The 25156-nt window shown below is 39.4% G+C and overlaps 1 protein-coding gene across 1 annotated transcript in view; it reads left to right on the top strand.

Moving 5' to 3' along the window:
- The first annotated feature begins 2103 nt into the window (after nt 1-2103).
- Nucleotides 2104-25156, top strand: part of DOK7 (docking protein 7) — a 59028-nt gene continuing 35975 nt past the window's right edge. Inside the window, exons 1-5 of the mRNA XM_065735840.1 lie at nt 2104-2255; nt 2407-2452; nt 4699-4929; nt 8674-8874; nt 17923-18042. Coding sequence (XP_065591912.1) covers nt 2202-2255; nt 2407-2452; nt 4699-4929; nt 8674-8874; nt 17923-18042 — 652 coding nt within the window. The 5' untranslated portion in view covers nt 2104-2201. The remainder of the gene's footprint in view (nt 2256-2406; nt 2453-4698; nt 4930-8673; nt 8875-17922; nt 18043-25156) is intronic.

Here is a 25156-nt window from a genome sequence, read left to right as displayed (position 1 = left end):
ACAATCTGAAGACTAACATTGTCTGAGTTTGCCTTTCTGGCCATTTGCAGTGTGAATCTGGCTTGCTTAACGCTATGAAATGAATGTGACTGTTTAACAAGACTAACTGTACCTACTGATGAAGGATAAGTACTAAATCAACTTGAGGGAACTATTTACAGTTCTTTGAAAGTGATTCATTTGGAACACATTTCAACACAAAGCTTATGCTGTTTTGAACATCTATACCCGTTCTGTGACTTTTTGTTTTCACTTTGAAATTGATATCCATCCACACTATGAAAGCTTTTTATCTGGTAATTTTGTGTTGTTGTGTGTTCTCTGCCTCCTATCGCTGTAAAGATGGTGGCTGTTCAATAGGAAAGGTGTTAGAGTGGTGTTTCTTATAATTTGTGCAGAAATTTCTAACTCTTGTTTTCAAAAATGCATGCTGTTTCCAGGAGTATGCAGCAAAGCCAGCACAATCAAGAACTTCTAATTCAAAAAAACACAGTTTGTTTCACTTGCAAACTTTCTGCTTCCTGCACTTACTAGCCCAAATGATAAATCTTCACTGAATTGTCATACTTTGAATTCACCACATTGAATGTGTGGCTTGTTTGGTTTTTTTTGTTGGCATTGCATGGATATGATGGTGATGTCGTGATCTGAGGCTTTGCTGTGTGTAAATCCACAGTCCCAGACTGGAGTGGCAAGGAAATGCCCAGGGTTAGTAAGTGGTCCATGCCTTAGCTCTCACACCTCTGAGAATGCTGCTCACATTCCTATGGGCACTCCAGCAACTCCTGTCTTTCTCCTAAGCATTTCCCAAAGGAAATGTTTCCCCTATTCTGCCCAGCTCTATTTAAGTGCCCATCCCTTGCTTTAAAACGAAGTACAGCTAAAATGTACCAGTGAAAGTTTCTTTGATATTTTTCCCTAACAGTTAATTTGGAATAGAGTTAGACTGCAAGACCAGTTAAACAAACATGTCCCCAATTCATTATGAAACACACTTAAGGATGGTTTTATTAAATTACAGGTTATTCCATGCAAATTGACCGATTCAAAGAGAAGAAATAAAAGCAAGCATCTAAAAAAAGTCTTCTATTACGCTATTGAAAGAAAAATGTACTGTGCTGCTGCTGGAAAAAAAAAAAAAAGCTGGAGGACTAATTACCATCAAATAAGACGCAATAGGAGTATTTTTGGAATAATAAACTCTAATTAGTCCATTTCTCATTGAAATGAGTTTAAGGACATAATTAACACATTCTATTCTAATAATTGTAGCAGCTCTGGTTTTGGTGTAAGTGGGCTGTTATCTCATGGCGGTTGCATTGCAAAGGAAGAAGAAAACTGTTTTTATTGGAGGTGTTGTACGACTTCGAGAGCCAAGGGAAGAGGGAATTAGGCGTTTTTGGAATGGAGAAGGATGCGAGGAGACCTTGTTGTGGTCTTCCGGTGCTTGAAGGGAGCTTATAGGAAGAGGGAAACTGACTTTTTACACGGTCTGACAGCGACAGAACAAGGGAGAATGGCTTTGAACTAAAAGATGGGAAATTTGTGAAGAAGTCCTTTACTCAGAGGGTGGCGGGTGCCCTGGAGGGGCTGGATGCGCCCTGAGCAGCCTGAGCTGGTGGGGGGCACCCAGCCCAGGGCACGGGGCTGGAGACAGATGGGCTTTAAGGTCCTTTCCGACTCAGATCGCTGCGTGACTCCGTGAATTCTGAGCGCCGGTTGCCGCTCCGCGGCACAGAGCGTAGCGGCGATCCGCTCCGGGCTTTCCCTCCGGCCCCGGGCTCTGGCGGAGCGGGGCTGCCCGCAAAGCTCGACGCGTCCCGGGGCCGCGGCCGGAGCAGATCGGAGGGGGCGGCCCTACTCGGGCTGTCGGTGCACCCGCTTCGCACCTGCTTCTACTTAAACCCCGAAGAAGCGATCAAATAAAAACAAGCACAAACAAAGCAATAAAATGCGTTAATACAGAAACAGCGGGGAGGTTTTTTTATTTAGGACCCCCTCAAGCCAGAGCCGGCCCGGCCCCTGTGAGGTGGGGTGGGGGGCACCGGGGAGGGCCGGGCAGGGCAGCGCTGGCCGCTCGCCCGCCGCGCTCGCTGTGTCTCAGCGGGGACCTACTAAAGCTATTTTGAAAGTGACCCCTCGGCCAGAGCGCGGGGAGGGAGCAGCGAGCCGGGCGCAGCTGTCCGGAATCATGACTGAAGATGACGGATTCCGTGGTGGTGGAGGGTCACGTCAAGTTGAGAGATGGAAAAAAGGTCCGCGCTCCTCTGTGCCCTTTCGGTTCGGCCACGCGGCGGGCATGGCACGGGGGGTCTCCGATCGACGCCCCCTCCTCGCGAGGGGGATAGAGCCCGCTCTTCCCTCCCCCGGCCCTGCCTAACCCTGTCCTTTTGCCTCTCGTTGCAGTGGAAGAATAGGTGGCTGGTGCTGCGCAAGCCCTCCCCGGTGGCAGGTAAGAGTGAAATGGGGCGGAAGGGGCCCCCGTCCCTTGGAGTCGGGGGGGGGGAGGGTGACCGGCGGCCGCTGTCCCTCTCCTCCGCCCGCCGCGGGGCACGGGGAAAAAGAGAAAATCGCTTTATGGGGTGCCCCGTCGGGTGCACTGCTGCAGGGCGAGACCTCTCGGCTGGAGGGGCCGTCTATTGCTTTTTTCCTTCAATAAAATAAAATAAAATAGTATCTACTCATATATTTATTTTCTTTCTGGGCTCAGCTGGCAGAGAGCCAGGCAGCCAGAAATAGAAAGAGGATCTCGAAGGAGACCCCGCCGAAGAGTAACAAACGCTGAGAGTTTAGTTCCCGTTTGAAGCGCTTGCTTTAGGAATTACTTCTTCAGGGTGACTGGGGGCTGTGAAAGGCTGCCATTGTGAGCTCTGTAGTTATTTTTTGATCTGTGTTTTGACATAAAGCGTTTCAATTTAAAAATACGATGTCATCTTGAATTAAAAACTTCAGTTCCACAGTTTGCAAGGGAGGACTGAAAATGTTATGAAGAGTTGATGTTTCCCTGTTGGAGAGGGAAAAGTAGGCTTCAAGTTTCCATGTATGTGTGTGTATATATATATATATATATATATATACACATTTTAATGTGAAAACCATTTGGCCTCAAAAGTATTTATTTCAAATTGTTTTATTGTTTTATAAAAGTATTAAATTGTTTTATAAAAGTATTATTTCAAATTGTTTCAGTGCAAATTGTTGTGTGTTCTCCAAACACGGATCTTCATTCCTTCTGAACCCATGACAGGCCGTTTCTAGCTGGTAGAGTGGATGCTTCTTGCTTTTTAGACCAACTCTTTGGTACTGGGTTGTTACAGTTAAATGTTCGTATTTTACTTACTGCGCTTGTTAAACTTCTCTCCGTGAATAGGCCCCTCTAGATTGTAAAAGTCAACATCCAGACATGCCAATACAGGTCTGGATTTCTAACATAAATGAAGCATGAAGGGGAAAGATGGATCTGTTTTAGAAGAAAATGTACTGATGATGTTGTTCCTCAAAAACGCTGTTTGCATTCTATCAACATTAGTCAGATATAACCAGAAACTCCCCTCCCCCATGATTTGCTTCACTTGGTCTGTATGCCATAGGGGTTCTTTCTTCAGATGCACAACTGCAAAACAGAAAGCTGAAGTATCATAGTTGCAGCTGTTTCTGCTAACAGGTGCAAGAAAACAATTGGGAGGGCATGTAGAGCTTCGGCTAGTGGGTGTTGGGTCTTTCAGTCATTTTTCACCTCTTCAGAGCTCTGCCGAGCTGTTTCCCAGCTGAGTGCTGCGGGGCACCTTGCCAGGGCTGAAGCACCACACCCCAACATTCATGAAATGGTGTGCAGGGGCTTCCTCCTCGTGGCATGCAGGTCAGCTGCGGATGTTGCAGCGTTGCTATGTACCGTTTTAGGTACATGTTTAGGTTATAAAACTCAGTGCTGTGCGATGGGAAGGGAACCTGGGGTGAAAATGAATGCTCTCGTTATTATATGCAAAAGGTGGAAAGTGGATATTCCATGTGTTTTTGTTTGAAACATGCTCCTCCTAGGGCACCGTGATGCTTGAATTACATTCTTCTGTTGCACATTTACAGTAAACCCAAGGCAGGGGTTAAAAACAAATGGTGACATGATTGAAATAAATAAATAAAGGTGTGACACATAATGGTTATTGAGCATGGCTACTGTGTAACATTTTGCTAGGAAACCCGAGCTGACACAGTGTCTGGCAGCGCAGGCAGTCTGCTCACCATTTAGTAGTTGAGTAATCTGTGAACTACTGTAAGAATTTCGTTTGTGGTTCAGTATGTTCTAATGGAAATAAAGAGGACAATAGGCTCTTGGTCCTTAGTGCTTGTAATGTGGATGTCTATCATACTTCAACTTCTAATGCTCAAAATTCATGAGTCAGTCCTTTCCAGACTTGGGAGACGGAAAATCGCTGTGTTCTTGCAAAGTAATTGGGAAGACTTTTTACTTGCCTTTGTATTTCTGAGCCTGAAGATGGCTTGAAATGTGTGTTCAGTGTCTGCTCTCTGAGAATGGACTGCAGGGTACCTGAGTAGAGTGGAGGAAGGGGGCTGAGTTCTGGTTTTGGCTTGATCAGACTGGCTCTGCGGTTGTTTGAAGCACTTTCCTAAGCTCTTTGCTTTGGTACAGAGGTGTTGTGTTCTGTTCTGCATCATCTCTGACAGTTTTGCTTCTTTTAGACTGTTTGCTCATGCTGGTGTACAAGGATAAATCTGAACGAGCAAAAGGGCACAAGGAGAGAAACAGCATGACCTTAGAAGACATCTGTGGCTTGGATCCTGGGCTCTCCTATGAAGGCTTGAATCACACCCTTGCAATCATCTGTCTCTCTCAAGTTGTGATGCTAGGATTTGAGAACAAGGAAACAATGTATGCGTGGGATGTACGAATCCGCTACAGTTTGGGGGAAGGTAACCTTTGTCTTCCATACTCCTTTTATTTTTTTTTATGTTCTTTTTTTATTTCTTTCCTGCCAATTAAACAAAAAGAAAGAGAGCTGTAAGTAAAATGGAAATTAAAAGGTATAGTTAGGGAAGAAGCTCACTCATGAGTGAAGAGACTGCTCTCCCCCTTGTGTCTTAAAGCAGCTGTCCCTTCTGGTAGGCTGTGATTAGTGTTGCCCAATACTGATTAATGAGAAGGAGAGCTCTCAACTTAGTTTTTGACCTTACCACTGAAGGTGTGTAGTTTGAAGCAAAGTGATCAGAGTTCTTCTAGGAATGCAGTTTATTTGGGGATTTAGATGACAAGGTTTGGAAAGAGCCTGATTTAAAAAGAAGTAGATCCCAGATTAGAAGTTGGCTTATTCGATCCCAGTTTTCTGAGCTGCATGTTGGAGTACCAGGTGTTGCCCTTGATAATTCACATTGCTGCTGGTGTGCCCTTTCAGGAGGAGACATCTCTCACTAAAGTGGATCGTTGCATACAGTCTTTCCAACTAACTACTCATCTGTTTTATTATTATTATTTTGGTTAGCAACTTGAAAGTATAGAGTGATGAAGGAGTGATAATGTTGATCATCCATAGTAGCTTTTATGTCTGTTTAGTTGTAACTAGGGAAGGAGGGTAGGTGTGTGGAAGACACATTAGCTATCGTAATTGTTTGTTACATATGCTTTGCCATCTGTTGTAGCTATGGACTTGTTACTTTTCAGTATATACATGCAAGGATGGTCTGAGAATTTTACACTAATAAATTGTAGTGGTATAGGAATAGAGACACAGATGTATTACTTAGGGCTATCAGCCTTGTGCAAGGGGGATAGGTTAGAGGGAATCCCTGAACAATTTAGGGAGATGTAGAGGGAGTAGTGAATACTCTGGCGGTGTGGTTGTTTTGTGATCCACTTCTGTTTCTTTACTTGTATTGGGATCTCTGTACAGCATAGATTTGTTCTTTAGGACTAACTAGGACAAATTTAATACAGCTGGAGGAGAATTTGGATTTGACAGTGTGGGTCTGGTTTTCATGATCTTCCATTGATTCAGTGCTCAGATAAAGAGAATGTTTGGTCTTGATCTGAGTTATGGCTGTGCTGGGAGGAAGCTCTGAGGAAATGAGACTGTTATATGAAGAGGAGATGGTGGCTGTTCGGTGTTTTTTTTTTTTTAAAGACTAGTAAGAATGCCTTTGTGTGCATTGGAAGTAACATGGCTGTGTGCTGAAAACAAGCCATGGGCAGATGACCTTAGAGTCTGGGAAGCAGGAAGGGGGAAAAAAATACAAAAAACCCCACTGATTGAAATCAAAAATTGATGCTGTTGAGTGAAGACCACAGAACGGAAGGAGCGTTCACTGGGGTTCCCAGTGTTTTCTTTCTGTTTTTGGAGGTCAGGTGAGTGTGATTCTCAGGACAGCTCAAGGGAATAAAGCAATAGGGATTAGAGGTATAGAGAAAGCGCTCAGAGGGTGCACTGGAACAGGTTGCCCAGGGAGGTTGTGGAAGCCCCATCCCTGGAGGCATTCAAGGGAAGAATGGATATGGCTCTGGGCAGCCTTGTCTAGTGGTTGGCAACTCTGCCCAGGGCAGGAAGGTTGAAACTAGATGATCTTTGAGGTCCTTTTCAATCCAGGCTATTCTATGAGCCTATGAAGGAAGTGGAATTGAGTGAGGTGTAGGCTGTTTGTGGTGTGCTCAAGTCCACAGCTCATTTTGAGAAAGTCAGCGAATAGCTGTGAAGAGAAGATTACTTAAAGGAAATAAAAACCTTAGTAGTATTTCTTGCTCATGGTTGTATTCAGCTAAGTATCTTATGGTTGATGATTTTGTTTCCATTTTTTTCTTTTAATTTATTTCCTTCCCTCCCACCCCCAGCCAGAACAGTAGATGCCAGGGGGAGAATTGTAGAAAAAAATTACTAATTACCAGGAGAGGAGAATACTGCATGACCTCCATGTCCAGACCTGAATTTTACCTTTATTTTGGTTTTGTTCAGATTTGGGTATGCTGTTTCATATCAGTGTTCTGGAATCTGAGTTGCAGTGATTTGATTTTTGGCAACTGTGTTGACTTGTAACCCATGTTAAAGTGTCCTTTGCTCTCCATTTATGAGGTAGAAAGGATGCTGATGTTTCTGCTTCTTATAATTTAATTGCTGTCAAAGTACCTCTGAACTTATCATTTAGACAACTCTGCATAGTTATGAAAGGTTTTTTACTGAATGTTATTCATAGGGGTGGTTTTGCTTTCTATTTCATATTTTATATTTTTATTAGTTTGTTTAATGTAATTGTTTGGAACGTTATTAACTTGCTCCCTAGCAGTAGTACTGTAAGTAGAGCTGTGTTTGCTTAAAGATCTATCTCTGGCTCCTTACACATCTCACTCAAATGACTTTGTGGCTAATTCTGCTGAAGCCTTAGGAAACTTTGCAAATGTACGTCATAGGTGAGGAGCTGACTTACAGCTAAGATAGAAACTAATATAGCAACTGTTTAAACAAGAAACAAGGCTCAGACTTGGTTGAAATTCATGATGCTTGAAAGAGCATAGGCAAGAGGTAGGGAAGAATAATTACAAGAAATGAGAATACCTGGAAGTTACTCTATAGCTATCATAGGCAGGAAGCTGTTTGAATGATATTAAATGTAAACTTACATTTTGGTTATCCATGTTTCCTGATAATGCTTCCTTGAAAATCCATCTGCAAATATGGCGGTCCTTATGCTTCTCTGTGCCAAGACAGATTTGTGCGTGTGTATGTCTGAATACAAGATGAAAGAAACTGGAGGAGTAATGGAGGTCAAAGTAGTTTTTTGAGAATTAGGTGCTTGCAAATGTAAATTTCTACCTTTGAAATACTGTGAGATTTCACTCTTTGAAATACTGTCAACTCTGGAGTAGATGACAGGCCATCCTAGAACAGCTGCTGCTGTAGGTAAGAACTCCTGCAATATAGGGGATATTGTAGTTGGGATTTAAACTCAAAATTCAAAAACGTCAATGAGAGAGGTGTCTTTTCATTTCCCCAGCTCTGCTGGAGTGTAGACTGAGAAAGGAAAAAAAAAAAGCTAACTGACATCTAAAAATGTATATTACCAATGAAATCACTTATTTCCATGTCAATTTAAAGATTGGGGCATCTAGTGTTTCCAGCTCACAAAAGAGTCACAAAGGTGGGAAAGTGTAGTTTTCCTCATTCTACTGTTAGTGAAGGCAGTGTGTGGAAGGAAGTGAAGCAGATCTAGGATCATTTGCAGACTGCAAATGAGGCAGTGACAGGCCTCTTGTTAGAACTTGCCTACTTGTTTGAACCTTGTCTTCTGGGCTCCTTGGGCACAATGTTGTGTGTCTGTGCACGTACAATTCAGAAGGGCTGGGTAAAGGATGTTCAGAGGAGGACACAGAAAAAAGATCCCTATACTGATGCAAGGATTGGAAGGCTGGATAACTGACTAATTAGAGATGGGGTTTGTTCTGTAAGAGTTTGAATGGATTAATGTAGCATTAAGGTGTAGCATTACAACTTAATATCTTGAAACATTAGCTACTCACACGGGGCTATCTGGGCTCTACCCAGAATCCCTATCCTAGCCTTGTGATGTGGGTAGAGGTCAGCCTATGCACTACAGCTGTACAGGATGACTTATATAAGTTACAGCAAGTTACTCATGCTCTCTATAGTAACATTTTTTTTCTTCCTTATTTGATAGTTCATAGATTTCAAGTTTTTGTAGCACCTGGCACTAAACTAGAGAGCGGGCCTGCTACGCTGCACTTCTGCAATGACATTCTCGTCCTTGCAAAAGACCTTCCTCCTACTGTTATGGGGCAATGGAAACTCTCAGATCTACGTCGATATGGAGCTGTTCCAAACGGATTCATCTTTGAAGGGGGTACCAGGTGTGGCTTCTGTAAGTACAAACAGAACTTGTCTTCTAATCTGCTTGTGGAAATGTTTTTTTTTTTTTTTTTTTAAATCAATATGGAGGTTCTGGAAACAGCTATGCAGCTTTGTCATACAGTCAGCTTCTTATCAGATGTTCTGTTCTGCTGAGTAGGTTTCTGCTTGCTTCAGCCCTCATGTTCAGTAAAAAGTGAAGCTGTGGCTGAATGTTGCCATGTGTGTCTCCAGAAGATGCTCAGTCAGTTGTTGTTAGTAGAGTCAGAGCGAGAATAAGGTAATGAAGGTTAAGGCCTTTGTCATGTAGGAGGTGAAGCAAAATGGTTTAATGTTCAGATTATTAAATTATGATTATTTCTGTTGTCTGCAGAAGGAAATTGATACTGAAATAGAAGCAAGGCTCTCATTGTGTAAATGCTGATAAATTCAGTAGTGAGGACTTCTAACATTTAGGAACTTCTAGATTTGTCATGCTGTGGGACCATAGGTTTCATGAGGACAAAATGAAAGCAAGCAAGCTGAAGCTAGATTTTGTAGCTCTGAAGCTAAGGCACCCCTTAGCTACTAAGGCAGAATATCTTGCTGTGATGTCAGGTTTCGGACTTTTTTTGCATTACCTGAAGTGATAATATGAAAACTATATAAGATCTGAAAATATGATTAATGCAATCATATACATCAATTGAAAACACTGATTTTTAACTTCAGTAGCAGAATTTGCTGTATTGGTGGTCTGTGAGTGCAAATGGATGTACATGTTGCTAAAATGGATAGGAAGTTGTAGGACACTTGCATGCTGAAATGTGAGAATAATCAATTTCTTCAATTACAAGAAAAATAATAAATTAAAAAAAAAACCTTTCCAAGTTGGTGGAAATTCCAAAACTATTTTTCCTTTGGAATTCTGATGAAATTTTGAGAGGAAATAAATTATTTTGACTATTTTACGGTAATGAGATTTTGTTGTTGTCATTGCTGAAAAATACTGGATTACAGTGCAGAATGTTCTAGTTCAAATCCTTCACTGCTAAATTCAGATGTTGGGGTTAAAGAGATGTTTTCATTGTCTGAAGGAATTTGTTATAGGTATAGTCTGTAACAAAACAAATGCTTGTAGATACGATCACTGTGTTTTGGTGAGGAAGTTGTGTGAGCCCTAGAACAAGAGAGTCTTTCCTAGGAGTATATTTCAGACTGTCAGCTAGATAACTTGTTATAAAATATTGAGGTTTTTTTATTTAAATGTGTACATTTCTATGCAGACATAATTTGGGTCCGCTTCTTGGATTCTTAACTGAAAATAGAAATTTTAAGCTACACATTTAGAATGTTTTCAGGGAAAAACTTTCCAAACTTGAAAGTGTAGAGTTCTCTGTGCTTTCAGAACAGCTGTGCTTTCTGGGAAGCATGCGTAGAGTACCAGTTCTGGAACTAATGAAATCTGAAGTCATTTAACTGTAGATAACTTGTATTCAAAAAGTATAGACAGCTGAAATAGAAAAGTTAAGCAATCTTTAATTAAATAGTAGCAATGAATTGATAACATGTAGTAGATACCATTTATATAATTCCTCAAATTAGAGGAAGTAGAGGAATTAGAGAGGCTATAAAACTTAAAATAAAACTCGAGTCTGTTGGAGTATTTGGTAGTCCTAAGGCTATCTAAGGAAGCAAAGCATCTGTAATTTTTATTGAGTACAAGCTACAGTGGCACTGTGATGTGTCCAACTCCATTTTTGAATTTAATTCTAAAGCAGGTGCTTCAAAGAAGGATGACAGTAATTTCTTACTAATAAATTCTTCAATTAATGGATTGTTTGGTTTTTTTGAGTACATAGTTGATTGCAAATGGAGTATCAAGATTTTAAGCATTTTTTTTAATGCAGACATTCACTAGAATATATAAGGAAACCAAATAACATTAATGGTCATCCAAAAGTGGAAATGACTAGCAGAAAACAATGATGGATGTTAGGTCATGTGTTCTTTTTAAAAACAAAAACTTGACAACAATTGGCTTATTTCTCTTCTGTGTTTTTATTAGAGGCACTGTTCAGCACTATCAGAATTTGCAGTCCGTGTTGTCTGGAGAGTCCATTTCTTAGATATACTGCAGTTTTGAGAGGAACATTGTGATAGGGTATGAAAGATAGGGTATTTAGGACTTGGTGTCTGCGATTTTTATGATAATGTTGATGAAAGGATTTAGATTCAGTTCTGGTATTCGTTCATAGAAAGATAGAAGTAAGGGGTATTTCCAGATCAAAATGAAATGAGCCTTCTTATTAATCACCTATTCTTTGTGGAATTATCTTTCTTTTGAGGCTGCCTGAACCAAATTAGCAAAATATCTGATTTGCTATGTACATGCTTATTTGTGCTGATTTTCTTGCAACTAGTCAGAAAATTGCTGCTCCTGTGTGTACTAGTGTAGGCAAACTTAGAGTGTGCACAGGGTAAGGCTGGGTTTCTGAACATGTCAGGAATGCTGAATAAGTATTTAGTACTTTATTCCTTGGAAACATTCCTTGAGGCTGTGAGTACTCTGATACTCCTTTACCAACCTGCATGATTTTATGAGCTCTGTAGACTGGAAAAGAAGGTGGTCTGCAGGAGGTAAGTAACAAGAAATGTGATGGCTGAGCCACTCTCCTGCCTGCTGGACTCTTGTCTGCTTGGAGGTGACTTTACCGTGGCTTTCTATGAAGTCTTGTGGAGCATTGCTTTGAGGTGTGTAATACATGCTCCTTCTTTGTGATTGTCCATTTTACATTTGCTATCAGATGATTGTGTGCATCCGAGTCTAGCACTTCACACTGAGTGTTCTGAGGACACCTAAATTCTGAGTATTCAGCAATAAGGCACTTAAGATACTGGCATAAAGACTGAAGGTTCATTTTGGTAGGATCTAGCTCAGCACTAAATTAATGGGCATCTATTTTCTTGCTTGGTTTTATAATGAAATAGAATGGATCTCTGTTATTGGCTATGTACTGTTCATGATGTATATGTAGCTGGAATTGAATATATTAGATTACTATTATGTCACCCTACAGTTCTGTGTATGTTGTTGAAGATGCATGTTTTCCTAAATAGAAGCAGAACAGTAATACGAGCTAGTTTTATGTGGTATCCAAGATGTTCAGTAGCTTGTATATGAATATAGATCACCTTCCATTTGTGCATTTTCATTACAGTGTTTGGGGAATGTCTTTTTCTATGAAATCCAATAAGAATATACTAATGTTACACATATTATAGCTTTACTAGTATACTAGAAATTTATGTTTACTGATCTGAAAGAATTTTGTTTCAACACATAAAATATCACCGATTCATAGAAATCCTTGAATTTTGAATACTGCCAGGTTATTTAGATTAATATTTGTTTCTATTTAACTCTCTGCTAGTTTTTGCTTATGTTTGATAACACAGATGAACATTGCAGTTTATTTAAACTGGTGCTGTAGGACAGAGAATTTGCTGTTGATTAGTGTTGATACATTGCTAGACTTTGATGCAACATTACACTGTTGATTATGAAGCTTTTACACTGCAGTATGAAGGTAATTCTTCACAATGGGATTGGAAAGAAACAGTCTAGGTCTAACAATGCCTAAGCATCACAAAATGCTTGAGTTGGGAAACAACTTTTGGATGTTACCTTGTTCAACTCCCTTACTCAAAGAGAGGTTTGCTGCAGCAGTTCACACAGGATCATGTTTAGTCAGATTTTGAACATCTCCAAGGATGAGTGCTCTTTAACTTCTGTGAACAACTGCTTCCTGTAGTTTGGTGCATCAGCTGTGTCTCACAGTTTTCTGCCTTCTGCAAACTTGCTGAGGTTGTACTCTGTGCCTCAGTCCAGGTGGATGAGGATGTTCAACATCAGTGGCCCAGACTTTTGCCTCACCACACACCAGTAGTAGTTGGCTGGATTTTGTGCTGCTGATAATAACCCTTTCAGCCTGACACTTCAGCCAGTTTTCAGTCTACTATATTGTCCACTTGTTTAGTCTGCACTTGATTGCTTTGTCAGTGGATATGTTACAGCAGATGTTGAAAGCCTTGCTTGACTCAAAACAAGAGACATCCACTGCTTCATCCACCGAACAAGCCGTTTTATCAAAGAAGACTATCAATTTTTTTTAGGGATTGTTTCCTTTTGTAAATTTCATGCTGATTATTCCCAGTCATCATCTTGTCCTCGATATGTTTGGAAATGCTTTTTAGGGTTATTTGTGCTATCACCTCCACTGGCCTGTGGTTCCCTGGTCCTTCTTGGAGATCTGTTTGCCTTTGTTACACTTTTTTTTTTTTACACTTTTTTATTTTTTTTAAATCTTCCCAGTCCTTTTCTGAAAATAAAGACAATCAAGAGTGGCCTTGCAATGACGTTGACCAAGTCCCTCACCACCTGTGTGAATGCATTTCACCAGGCCCCATGGGCTTGAATATGTTTAATTTGTTTAAATATTCCTCAACTTGTTCCTTTTCCACTGAGGGAAAGTCTTCCTCATTCCAGATTCCCCACTGGTTTCAAGGATCTGTGATTACTGACGGGAGTTGAGTCTTATCAGACTAAAATGGATAAGCATCTAAGCATTTTTCATGTCCTTTGACACCAGGTCCATCACCCCATTCAGCAGTAGGCTGAAGTTTTCCTTCCTTTTCCTTGTTTTGCTGATAAAGAAGCTCTTCTTGTTTCTCTTTGCATTCACCTACACCCCAGTTTCAACTCCTGGTAGAATTTGGTTTTCCTAACCTCATTCCTGTGTGCTTGGACTGTATGTCTGTATTTTTCCTGCATCATCTTGGTCACCCTAGTTCTACTACTTGTGTGCTTCCTCTGTTTGAATTTTACATGGAGTTGCATGTTCATCCATGCAGGCTTTCCTGCCACCTTTGCTTGGCTTGAAATGCTCCTTGAAAATGAGCCAGTTCTCCTGGATCCATCTTCTCTCCAGGACCAGATACCCTGGGATTCTCCCAGGTAGTTTCCTGAACAGGCCAAAGTCTGCTCCTGCACTTCTGGGAAGTGGAAGATTCTGGGAAGTGGGAGTGAAGATGTTCTGAGTCCCTAGGTAAGCATTCAGAAAACAAAGCCAAAATTGGGATCCTTTTTCTGAGTTGCCTAGCTGTAGAAGGCACTCTGACACATTGCTGGAAAAGATTACATGGTGGATATGTGGCTCTGCAGGTTTCTTCTGGTCGCCATACCGTTATGAGAGTGGGATACCTTGTTTCCTGGCCTCCTTTATCCTTCAGGGCTTCAAATGTTTGTTTTCTTCCTACTGAGGAGTGCATAGTGACAGCAGAAAGTAATGGGCAATATAAACAGCCCTCCATTTAGGTTCTCTAGTTAAGTTGTTGCAAATCTTGTGTGATTTGTTTTTGATTTGATACAATTTCCATTTTCCAAGAATTTCCATGATTGTTGTTTGTATCTTACTGCTTCATCGCAGGAAAACTAAATTGTGTACTTCATAGGCCAGGATGCCAGTTTCATAAAGAATGTGTGTTATGAAATGTGAATGAATGATACAAATGGGAAGCTGTAGTTGATGGATTTGCTGTGGGACTTTGAAATACTTGAATTACCTATGTTATGCAGAAGCTCTGCCCTTGGGTCCCCTCTTACCTTTAAGCTTATCTTAATTTCTGGGCGCTGCTTTTAATTGGTGGTGAATTCTGTGGTTTTCCACACTACTGTAAATCAAGACTACTCAACAGCAATATGTGTCAAAATGATATAGGTGAAAAAATGAGGTATCTTTTCTTTCAAGGGAAGCATTTCAGGATTCAGGAAGATATTCTGCATTTCTTGGTATACCATTGATTAAAATGGTGTTTGAAGTTGTGGGTGAGGCATGCACAAATAAATAAACTGATTTCTGAGTGGTTGTCAGCTGTTTCTGAAAGTCCAGCACTGTTTTGAATACTGGCATTGTCGGCATTGTCATTACTCGAATCCTTCAAAAAAGGATCTTAGTGTATATTTGGTTAGAATGGGGTCTTGAGTGTTGTAGATTCTTTCAATGTCTATGAACCTTTAAAATCCTTTTACAAGATTTCTAAACTTTTTGCTCTTACATCCAAGGTTGTTATTCAGTCAGTGTTCTCTCTCCGTGATGGTTACCTCCTGAATTACCTACAGAACCTTTTTTCATGCACTCCATCTCTTTAGCTAGGCTAAACAAGCCCAGCTGTCTTATCTTCCCTGTAAGAGCTCAGCAGTAGCTCATCTGAGTACCCATTTTCTGTGTGAAATCTTTTCTTTGGTTGCAGGTGATCAGAATGATGAAGTATACTGGGATTCTTTCCAAAATATTTTTCTGTATTATATTATTGTTTCTTTCTTTCTTAAGAAATGCATTTCTTGATATGTGGGAGAGCTGAGAAATTTCAGTTGCCTCAGACTGCTGTTTTTTGCTTCTTATCACCTGCATGTGTGCATTCAAAGGGACAAACAATGTATTCCTTTTGACCTGCTGTTGTTTGAAATTCTTTTCATATTGAGTTCAGGCAACATCTGTCTCCAGGTCACTTTCTCTGTGAAGGGAGGGAAAGCTCTTCAGTCTGCATGGCATTACAGTGATATATACCATGTACTCCTGGGCTAGCACGTGCCTGTGCACTGAATCTATTCCAGCACATGACTGAGATGTGTAATTTCTAGTAGTAAATGCATCAACTTTCTCAAGCAAGCAGAAAAGAAATGCAATTGCTGGCTTTTATGTATGTTTTTAAAACATAACTCAGTTGAACCTTACTTATTCATTCATTTCTTCTCGTGTCTTTTGTAAGGACTCCTAAACTTTTTCCTTCCTTTGCATTCTAGTTCTGTCTAACAAAACAAGAAAGCAAACATTTCCTATGAAAGCTGATCAGTGTCTGTGGTGATCATGTGAATAACAGAATCTACAAAGAAATATTTGAGAATGCACATATGTTGGACTTGTACCCATGGGCACAAGTTATATAAAACTTTCTTGTTTGTTTTTAGATTTCCAAATGTGGAATAATTTTTCACAGAAAATATTGAGTTAATTAACCAAGTCACATGGAAGTAAATGTTTGCTGAAATTTACTTCTTTGTTTCCATTGAAGTTGCATGCTTAGGACTTTAAGTAAGCGATAGTGACCAGGAGCAAGTGGTCCAGGTATAACCTTTCCATACAGAAACACTGGAGGTATCTTCTTCCCCTGGATGGTAACATGAATGTGCAGGATTCTGCTGAATGGCCCTAGTGCATCACCATGCTTCAGATATGAATGTTCTCTTTTGTCTCCGTACCCTGGTTGGTTGTTGTTCATGGAACCCTACAGGACTTTGTGCTGCCCTGCCACCTCAAGAAAGGCACGTCCTTCACCGTCAGTGTGATTCATGGGGAGGAGTCCCAGCCTTTAACATCAGGGAAACTGTTCTCTACTGAGTGAGGGAAGGAGAAGGTAGCTCAGAGGGAGAGCTAAATTTCAAATACCTCCTGAATGCAAATTTTGCAACCAGCTTCTTTTAATACAGTTCTGTGACTCTTTCGCGTGTCCTGGAGAGGGAAAATGTGACAAGTCTGTATATGAGTCACTACCTGAAACTTTCATGTCAGATTGCATGATTACTGTTGTAATCTCCTAGATGGTTTTTGATATTGAAGCCATTGCATGTGTATTTGCTGTGAGAAAATGTGGGATACGGATGATCAGTGAGATCTGAAGAGGAACAAAAGTGATGGTGTGACGAATCAAATTAGAAGATGATTCAAACAGTGTAGTCTGGAACAGATTTAAACAAAGCAGGCAGGGACTTAGATTTGACATGAAGTGAGAATGACAGAAGGCTATGCTTTCTCCTGAAGTGATCAGTTTACCACTTGCCAGCTGTATCTAACTTTTCTAAAATAATTAATTTAATGTTAGGTCTCCATTTTTTTCCCCTTTGTTTGAATCCAATAGTCTTTTGCCAAGCAGATCCATTACTCAAGTGAAATGTGGAAAACCTGTTGGATAAGATGTGCGTGTGTGGGAAGTGATAGGGATGCAGGCATTCTGGTCAATACCAGTGGTGCTCCTTTAAGTAAAATTGACACAAGTAGCCATCTAACTCAGAAAAAGCTAGAGAAATGTGCAGAACTCAAATTTATGCCCAGATTAAGGGCTCTAAGGAGAGCTATAGGTAAAACTATTCATGTGGTCTTCTGGTTGTGTAGTGTACTTTGCAATGGTGGAATGACGGTATTTCTTAAGAGGTCTGTATACTAATTTCACTGATTACTTGGGATGGAAGGTACTGTACCTGATGCGTTCAGTTCATTAGAAAGGCCAACTATGCTTCTTTTCTGTTGCGAGTAGAACTTGGACTTAAGACTGAAAATGTTTCACGTAACATTTTATTTGAGAATTTTATGTGTTGTCCACATAGCTGTATATCATGTGGCTCAGAACTTGTTTGTTTATTTAGTGATTCTCATTCTAATTTTGCTTGGGGCTATTCTTAATGAATGGAAAGCAAAATATCAGAATAGAGCTAAGGGTAAAGATCTGATGACAGCCTGTGGAGTCATGTTACATTCTATTTAATAATAGGTACATAGGACTTAGTCTAGGCTGTTTAAATAAGTGGGAAAACTATAATCAAACAATATAACCAAGGGGAATATAAAAGGCTGTTCTTTGACAAAGTTTGGTAAAAGCAGAATTGACCTGGTTCATTTTAAGACATTTTCAGTAACTGTGGCAGTTGCATAGCTAAGATTGAATCTACAAAATTCTGTCTAAAAGACACAGACAGCTGTTAAGCATATGGCTTGTATTTTGGCATTGCTCTAACTGCCAGAGTTGCAGAAAATTAGCATAAATTATTAGTTATCTATTGAATTTGTGCATTTTTCTAACTCAGTATATATGCTGACTTAATTTTTATTTTTTCCTGAATATGTTTCATTATTTCTTTTCATGGCTTGCACTTTATATTCTTTTGATTGCTGCAGTATAATTAGCTTCAACTAAATACATTTCTAATGTATCAAGGTGAAAAACACGTTTATGTTCTTTCTTGCAGGGGCTGGTGTTTTCTTCCTTTCTTGTGCTGAAGGAGAGCAGATCAGCTTTCTGTTCGACTGTATTGTCCGTGGCATCTCCCCGACAAAAGGCCCTTTTGGTTTGCGTCCAGTCCTACCAGGTTAATATAGGAACTGCAGAGTGACTGAGCAAAGTAGGAACTTGCCATGTCTAGCACTTATTGCTCTGATTGTAAGAACAGCTTGCAGACCCATATGGGTGCAGAAAGCGTGAAGTGGTTTCCTTTCTAAAATGTTAACAGTATGGATATATCCATTGAATGTACCCAGTTTCACCGTGCTTGCTCTGCTTCAGTCAGGTGATGCTGCTATCTTTGGCCTTCTCTGGTTTAATGGTAGTAAAATATGGCAATTGTAAACCTGTACAGTGCAACTTAGATTGATGTCCAAATGAATATTTTTGATAGTTTAATTAGTTGAAACCGGGAAAGCTAACTGGAGTATTTTGAGTTCGGCCCAAACGTTTGGAAAGCCTTGCCAACCTCAGAAAAAAAGCTTTGTCAGGCCTCAGTTTCTGCTTTGCTGCTTGAGGATTTTTTTTCCATGATGTGCAAGGATTAAATTCCTTTTCCTATTTCAGGGTGAATATTATGTGCACTGTAATGTTTATAAAGGAAATTATAGTCACAGTAAGACCTGTTGCCTTCTGATTTCAGCAGATTAAAAAATATAATGCTGAGTTGGAATGACTGTCCAACTCAAGTGGGGTAAGAGCTGAGAGCAGAAATTGTGAAGGGTGAGGCAGGATTTATAAGAAATGTTTTGGATTCCTGTTTAAGTGTTAGTAAAGAAGAATGTTTAACAGAGTTTTATTGCAGTTATAAGATGAAAATAATCAATTTGGGAAGGAAATGCAATGGAGAAGATTAGGTCTGGGTGTGAAACCTTTTAAACTGAAAGAATTTTGCTAAAGTAAACGCAGTAGACATAAGGCTCAGTCTGTCCTCTCAATTGTAATACTAAAATAACAAAGCGACCAAGCAGCGTTATAGACAGTAACACCTCATTCTCACACCATGAGTTGTTTGCATAAAGCTAAGAATAATATTTAAAAAAACAAAGAAAAAACACAAAACAACCACAACTAACCTCCCCTCAGCACTGCTGATACTTAAAACTTTGCTAGTGAATGCACATTCTTCTGCATTTCTAAAACTTCCTCAATCTTCATTCAGCAAAAATGTCCAGAAAGTATATGCCTATGAAGTAATATATATATATATATTTTTTTAAAGAAACTTGATTTTATTTTTTGTAAGATGGCACATTCTTTGAAAACGCTTTTTGGGTCCGTATAGATGCAAATTTGCTTTTGCATCTTAGTTATCCATTCAGCTCTGTTGTTCTCTTTTGTTTATTGTCCCATTCAGAAGCTTGCACAGACCTGTTTAAGGCACAGACACATATACAGTACTAGTGATTCATCTGTAAACTAACTTTCCTTGATACTTGATAAGTATAACGTTGCACAGAACATGCTGTATTGCTTGATAAGCTCAAGTCTCTACCAGCTGCATGCTGTATCTGGCAAGAGTAATGGAATTCGGAGAACCTTTTGAAATGGATGTGCTAAATAATTAAGTCATCTGTACACCTCATATAGCTAGGTGAAAATCTCCATATTGGGATTCTACCAAAAAGTATCAACTCAATGCAATTCATATTTATGTCAGTAAAGAGTGCTACACAGCCTTAACTGTGCTTTATATATGCAATATTCTGGTTTCGTATAACTTAATTTGCTTAAAAGCCTTCATAGGAAGTGCCCTTTTCTCCACAGGCTGCCATTTGAATTTGACTTCTTTCTTTTGACTGTAACTTAAGCAAAAAACATGCTTTAATAACTACTAGGTAATTCCAGAAAAGGAAAATGTGCAGAGGAAATAGTGCAATTTTATGGAGAAAATAACTTAATGTGGTAGAGAAAAACGGTCACATAGACAGTGTTCTTGGGCTCCAGTGCACATATGACTGCATAATTATATTTGTTCTCATTTCCTTAGTTTATCTTTACCAAAGGATAATGAATGAAGCCAGTGGATTCATATGTTACAAACACTGTGGTTAAATGGAACACTCAAATATGAGTATGTGAAATTAATAGGGAATGATAGACACTAGTTTGAAGAGAAGGACTGGAAAATGATCTTTTTTTTTCTTGCCATAGTGATTCTTAAAGAAAATGTAAAATGTGCAATATCTAAAATGAGCTTGTAAACTGCACATGCAAGGGACATTTGCTCAAGTACAGTAGTAACATCTTCATTTCAGGATTTTAGGTTTTAAAAATAAACATTTCTTTACGGTCTCGGTCATCTTATAACATTATGCATATAATTACTGTGTGCATTTGTTATATTATCTTTGTAATACTTATTGAATGAAAATGCAATAGAGTAGAACTTTCAAATGTGAGTGAACATTTTAAGGTAGCAAAATCTAGCATGATATCTTCTAATTGACCCTGCTTTGAGCATCAGGTTGGACTAGAGAACTTTGAAGGTTTTTTTCCAACCTAAATTGCTCTGTGATTTCTTGGAATAAACATGAATATTATTGTGATAAGAATAATTCCATTATGTGTACATACAAAATAAAATGGTAAAGAAGAACATCATCTCTTTTAAGCACCACCACACAGTGCTGAATTTTATTTTGGGAGCCCATTAATTTAGCTAAACTGTACCCGTAATACAGTTGGTTTGTTAAAGGCCGCATAATCATGTCTCAAATTTAAGACACGATGTTGTGTGGGAATCCAAAGGTAGTGCACGTACCTTTAGATGTTTTTAGACAGTGTAGTATCTTAATAAAGTATTAAAATGAGTGACAGGTGGTCTTTCAATGGCTTATTTTTCCCAGCTGCTAGTTGAAAAGTAATTGCTGTACGTGCCTCCTTAGTCTTTTTTTTTCCCCTCCTCTCTTTGAGAGTGTTTAGGAACAAACCATACAATTCTGTGTTCTTGTCTTGACAGAAGTCTGGATATTGACAGAATACTGAATCACTTACTGCATGGTTTGTAATCCATACTAAATGTGCATGCATGTTATTTGAGAAATGTTTATCAGGTGTGTGTTGAATTCCTTCTTTTCAGTACCAACATTTATTTTGAATTCCAAACATGAACGCAGTGAAAGCTGAACAGTTTATTGGTGATATCTTTTGTTACATGGGCAGATTTGTACCCTCTAAATTTGGCGAAGGCCAAGAGACAACCTAGTCTTGCAGGCTGGAGAGACTCCAAGTATAATGTCAATAGCCTTGATACTCTCTTTTAATTCTGGAAGCTTTTTCAGGCTGCTTTATGAATGACCAGAGAATGAAAAAATTCAGTGCTGCTTGCTGAGGTTTTATCTGATGCCCTTTCTTTTTGTCGAAGCTTGTTATACCTTCAACCATTGCAAGACAGCTCTGTGGCTGCCTTCAGCATTATCTGTACTGAGTGGATCCTTCTCAAACTTTTAGGACACCTTTGCATTCTTCCAGACATCTTACAAGGTGTGGAGGTGTTAGCATGAAGGTGAGGGTCCAGGCCTGATTTGCAAATTTGACTGCTACAAAGGAAGGAAGGACAGACTTTGAGCGTAATGTATCTGACTTTGATCAGCAAAGTAATTAAACAGTGTTGCATTTTAAAGATGCATATGATCAAGATTATCTTAGGTAGCTGCTGATTTAACTTGACATGGTACATTTTTCCTGACAGGTGCTTCCCCAAGAATCTCAGAGCTTTAAATTACAGTGACAATTCATTTGTGTATTACCAAAGTATTCTAAATCTCCCACAATGAGCAGCTGATGTGGCTGTATTTTATAGCCACCAACGTAATGTGAAAATAAAACCTCCATCAGAGACATTTTTAGTCCAGCCAAATTTGATGTAATGTTTCCCCTTTGCCTTGAAGCAGTGTTCAGGAGAATTTCAGTAATTGACTTAAAGATTTTTCTTTATACCAAGGAATCTATTTCTGGTTGAGAAATATGGTTGATAAAGCATTTTCTTAACAGAAGGACTTTAGTGAATCTAACTGCCTAGATTACATATAAGTAAAATATGTTATAGGATATGTTTATTCCTGAATTTGGGAAATTAAGGTACCAAATAGCTCTTAGATTTATTAGAACTGCTGCAGGATGTTGTGTGGGCTGATACTGCCTGAACTTCCTTGGACAGCTGTATCGGTACCCATCACGTTGCTGCTGTCCCCCTGAGTTAGTAACATGACAGATTATTACACAGTTATTTGAGGTGCAATTTTTTATTACACAGGCTTTGAGATGCAGCTGCTGACAAAAGAAGAAAACAACTTGTTTATACCTTTCATATTGTAAACCTTATTTATAGACTGATACGAAAGGAGATGACAGATTATGCCCTCCTGTTTGGGCTGGTCTCTAAAATGTGACTGCCAGTGTCTTCAGTCCTTAGTCTGGTCTTGTAGGAGAGCCTCCTGAAGAGCATTGGATAGACTGTAACCAAAAATTCTTGTGTACAAACCTGCTGCTTCTTGAGAATGAGTATTATCCGTGTTTACAATAGAAGTCTTCGTTATTAGCAGAGAACTTTAAAGTTAAATGTTAAACAAAGATTGCAGTAAATCTGATAACAGTTGTTATTAACATCTAAGACTTTTAAGTTTAAATATACCTGATAGGTTTGAAGCTGTTTCTCTAGAAGTCTCCTAGTGGGTACTGAAAAATCCAACCTGTTTCCAACAGGACCAAGTGAAGAGAGGTCAGAGCACATAACTGTGAGCCCAATGTTCAGATAGTTTCTATCTCATGAGTAAGGTGGCAAGGACTGTCTACCTCTCTTACATAGAGAGGATAAATTTAATGAAAGAATGATTAGACTCATTGAAAAGACACTGTGCCAAGAGATTCTGATGCTGGGTGAAACCTATTGCATTCAGTAGCTGTGTAGTTTACTTCTAAAAGCAGTTGAACATTTGAAATGCAGAACTGGATAATTTACTTACAGTTTTTTCAATCTTGTGTTTATCCAAGGCTATTCTTACAGGATCAGTTTCTTGACTTTTTTAAAAAATTACTTGTAATGTTTTCCCTCTTCCAAAGGGATAGTATTTATTAAAACACTTGTAGTTGTGTACATGAAAAGTATATGTGCATCAACAGTCATATATCTGAGACATAGAAGGATCTTTCCTACTGACAGTTCCGTTGTTTCAAGGGTTGGTGTCTGTGGCATCTTGGTTTGACTCATTTACAGGTATGTTATGCCAACTTTCTTTTCAAAGTGCTCATAGAACCTTTTTGGATGTATGAATATTTTAACTACTTACAGTAGAGTAACCAGAGCAGAGGACATCTGAAAATAGATTCAAGCAGCAGCCTGTAAGAGTGCTTGCCAATGAGATGATCCTTGCATAGACCTGTCTGAATTGCAGCATAGGTGCTGGTGGCCAAATCTTGTATCTGCCTTTGGCAGAGATCCACATGGAAGCACTGAGGGTTTCATTTGAGTAAGCAGTTACACAGGTTTGAACTAGACAGTACTTAACATGAGATGTATTGCAGGAGAAATAGGAATGGGAACCTAAAAATAAAATAAAATAAAAAAAGATTATATATATTCCTCTTTTCTGTTCTAAAAGTTAGATTTGGAGGGTGCCAGAAACTGACATCAAATACTGTTAAAGCTGGGAGACAGAGGTCACAGGCACTTTTTGTCCCAGGCATTGTTGCCTTGTCTTTGTTAGCATTTCCAGCATAAACTGATGCAGCAAGGCTGCATGTATGCCTGGCTTGTTCTGCTGATCTTATCCAGATTGTAGATTGCTAAAGATGGAAAACTTCGTTATGTGGAGAAGAAAATTCGGCACTGTCACTTCTGCTGCTGTGGTGTACTCTCATCTATCCTGGACCATTCAGAAAGTGGGAATGAAATCAAAGAGGAGAAATACGGCAGCTAGGTTTTCTGATAGTTAATAATGCAAGGACTCCTTTGGAGCTTCAGCTTGCCTGGATACCCCTTTCCCTTGATTGTGAGATTGCTTTGAATGCTGCATTTCCAACATCAAACTGCGGTCTTTTAAAATGGAAAGACTTGCAGTGAAAAGGAAACCTTTCATCATTTCAACTTTTTTTTCTTAATTTTTTGTTTTACTAACTTAACCTCTACAATGTATAGTCCTTTTCATTCTTCCCCCAACCTCTTATTAAGTGTTTCTGGGATTAAACATTTTTTGTGTTGATCAAGTTGATCAGGTATGCAAGAGCTTCAGTTGTAAGGAAGTGAATCTGTTTTATCTCTGATTAATTACTTTCCCTAGATAATTATGAAGGCTAATAAAACTTCTGCCCAGGGAAGTGGTTGAGTCATTGACCCTAGAGATGTTCAAGAAATGTTTAGATGTTGTGCAAAGGGACATGGTTTAGTGGGGAAATGTTGGTAGTAGGCAGATGGACTAGATGATGTTGGAGGTCTTTACCAACCTTGGGGATTCTACGGTTCTGACAATGAACAAGTTAGCAGACAATATCCTTTGCAATTGTTAAACATGATACAGCTGTTAGTGCCACTTGAAGACATCCGTGAGATTTCTCTTAGGATTATGGTTATTTTTGTTATCTGGTTTTATTTCTGTATTTCTGATGAAAATTCTTCCACGCTGTGTATGACAATTGGTCTTTCTCTTTCTTTTGGAATAGAAAGTATCTTCAGTGAAGCAGTTTTATCTGGAAGGGTAAACTCACTAAAACATTAAGAAAATCCCCTATATAGTACTGTGTTCAGTTTTGAGCCCCTCACTACGAGAAAAACATGGAGGCCCTACAGCATGTCCACAGCAGGCAATGGAGCTATGAGGGGTCTGGAACACAAATCTTATGAGGAATGACAGGGTACTCGGATTATTTAGTCTCGAAAAGAGGAGGCTCGGGAGACCTTATCCCTGTCTAAACTACCTAAAGGGAGATTGTAGAGGAAGAGAGTCAACCTCTTTTCCCAGGTAGTAAGTGTTAGGAGAAGAGAGAATGGTTTTAAAGCCCTGCAAGGGAGGTTCAGGTTGGATATTAGGAAAATTTCTTAGCAAGATTGGTGATGCATTGGAACAGACTACCTAGGGTCACCATCTCTGGAGGCTTTCAAGAAAAGAGTCAACATGGCACTGAGTGATATGGTTTATTGGGCATGATGGTGATAGGTTGATGGTTGGAGTAAATGATCTTTAGAGGTCTTTTCCAACCTTAAT

Source organism: Cyrtonyx montezumae, unplaced genomic scaffold, assembly GCF_038088225.1.
Source record: "Cyrtonyx montezumae isolate F1298 unplaced genomic scaffold, pur_monq_1.0 scaffold_2, whole genome shotgun sequence".
Classification (NCBI taxonomy): domain Eukaryota; kingdom Metazoa; phylum Chordata; class Aves; order Galliformes; family Odontophoridae; genus Cyrtonyx; species Cyrtonyx montezumae.
Note: the sequence above shows the minus strand (reverse complement) of the source record. Positions and strands in the feature narration are given on the sequence as shown.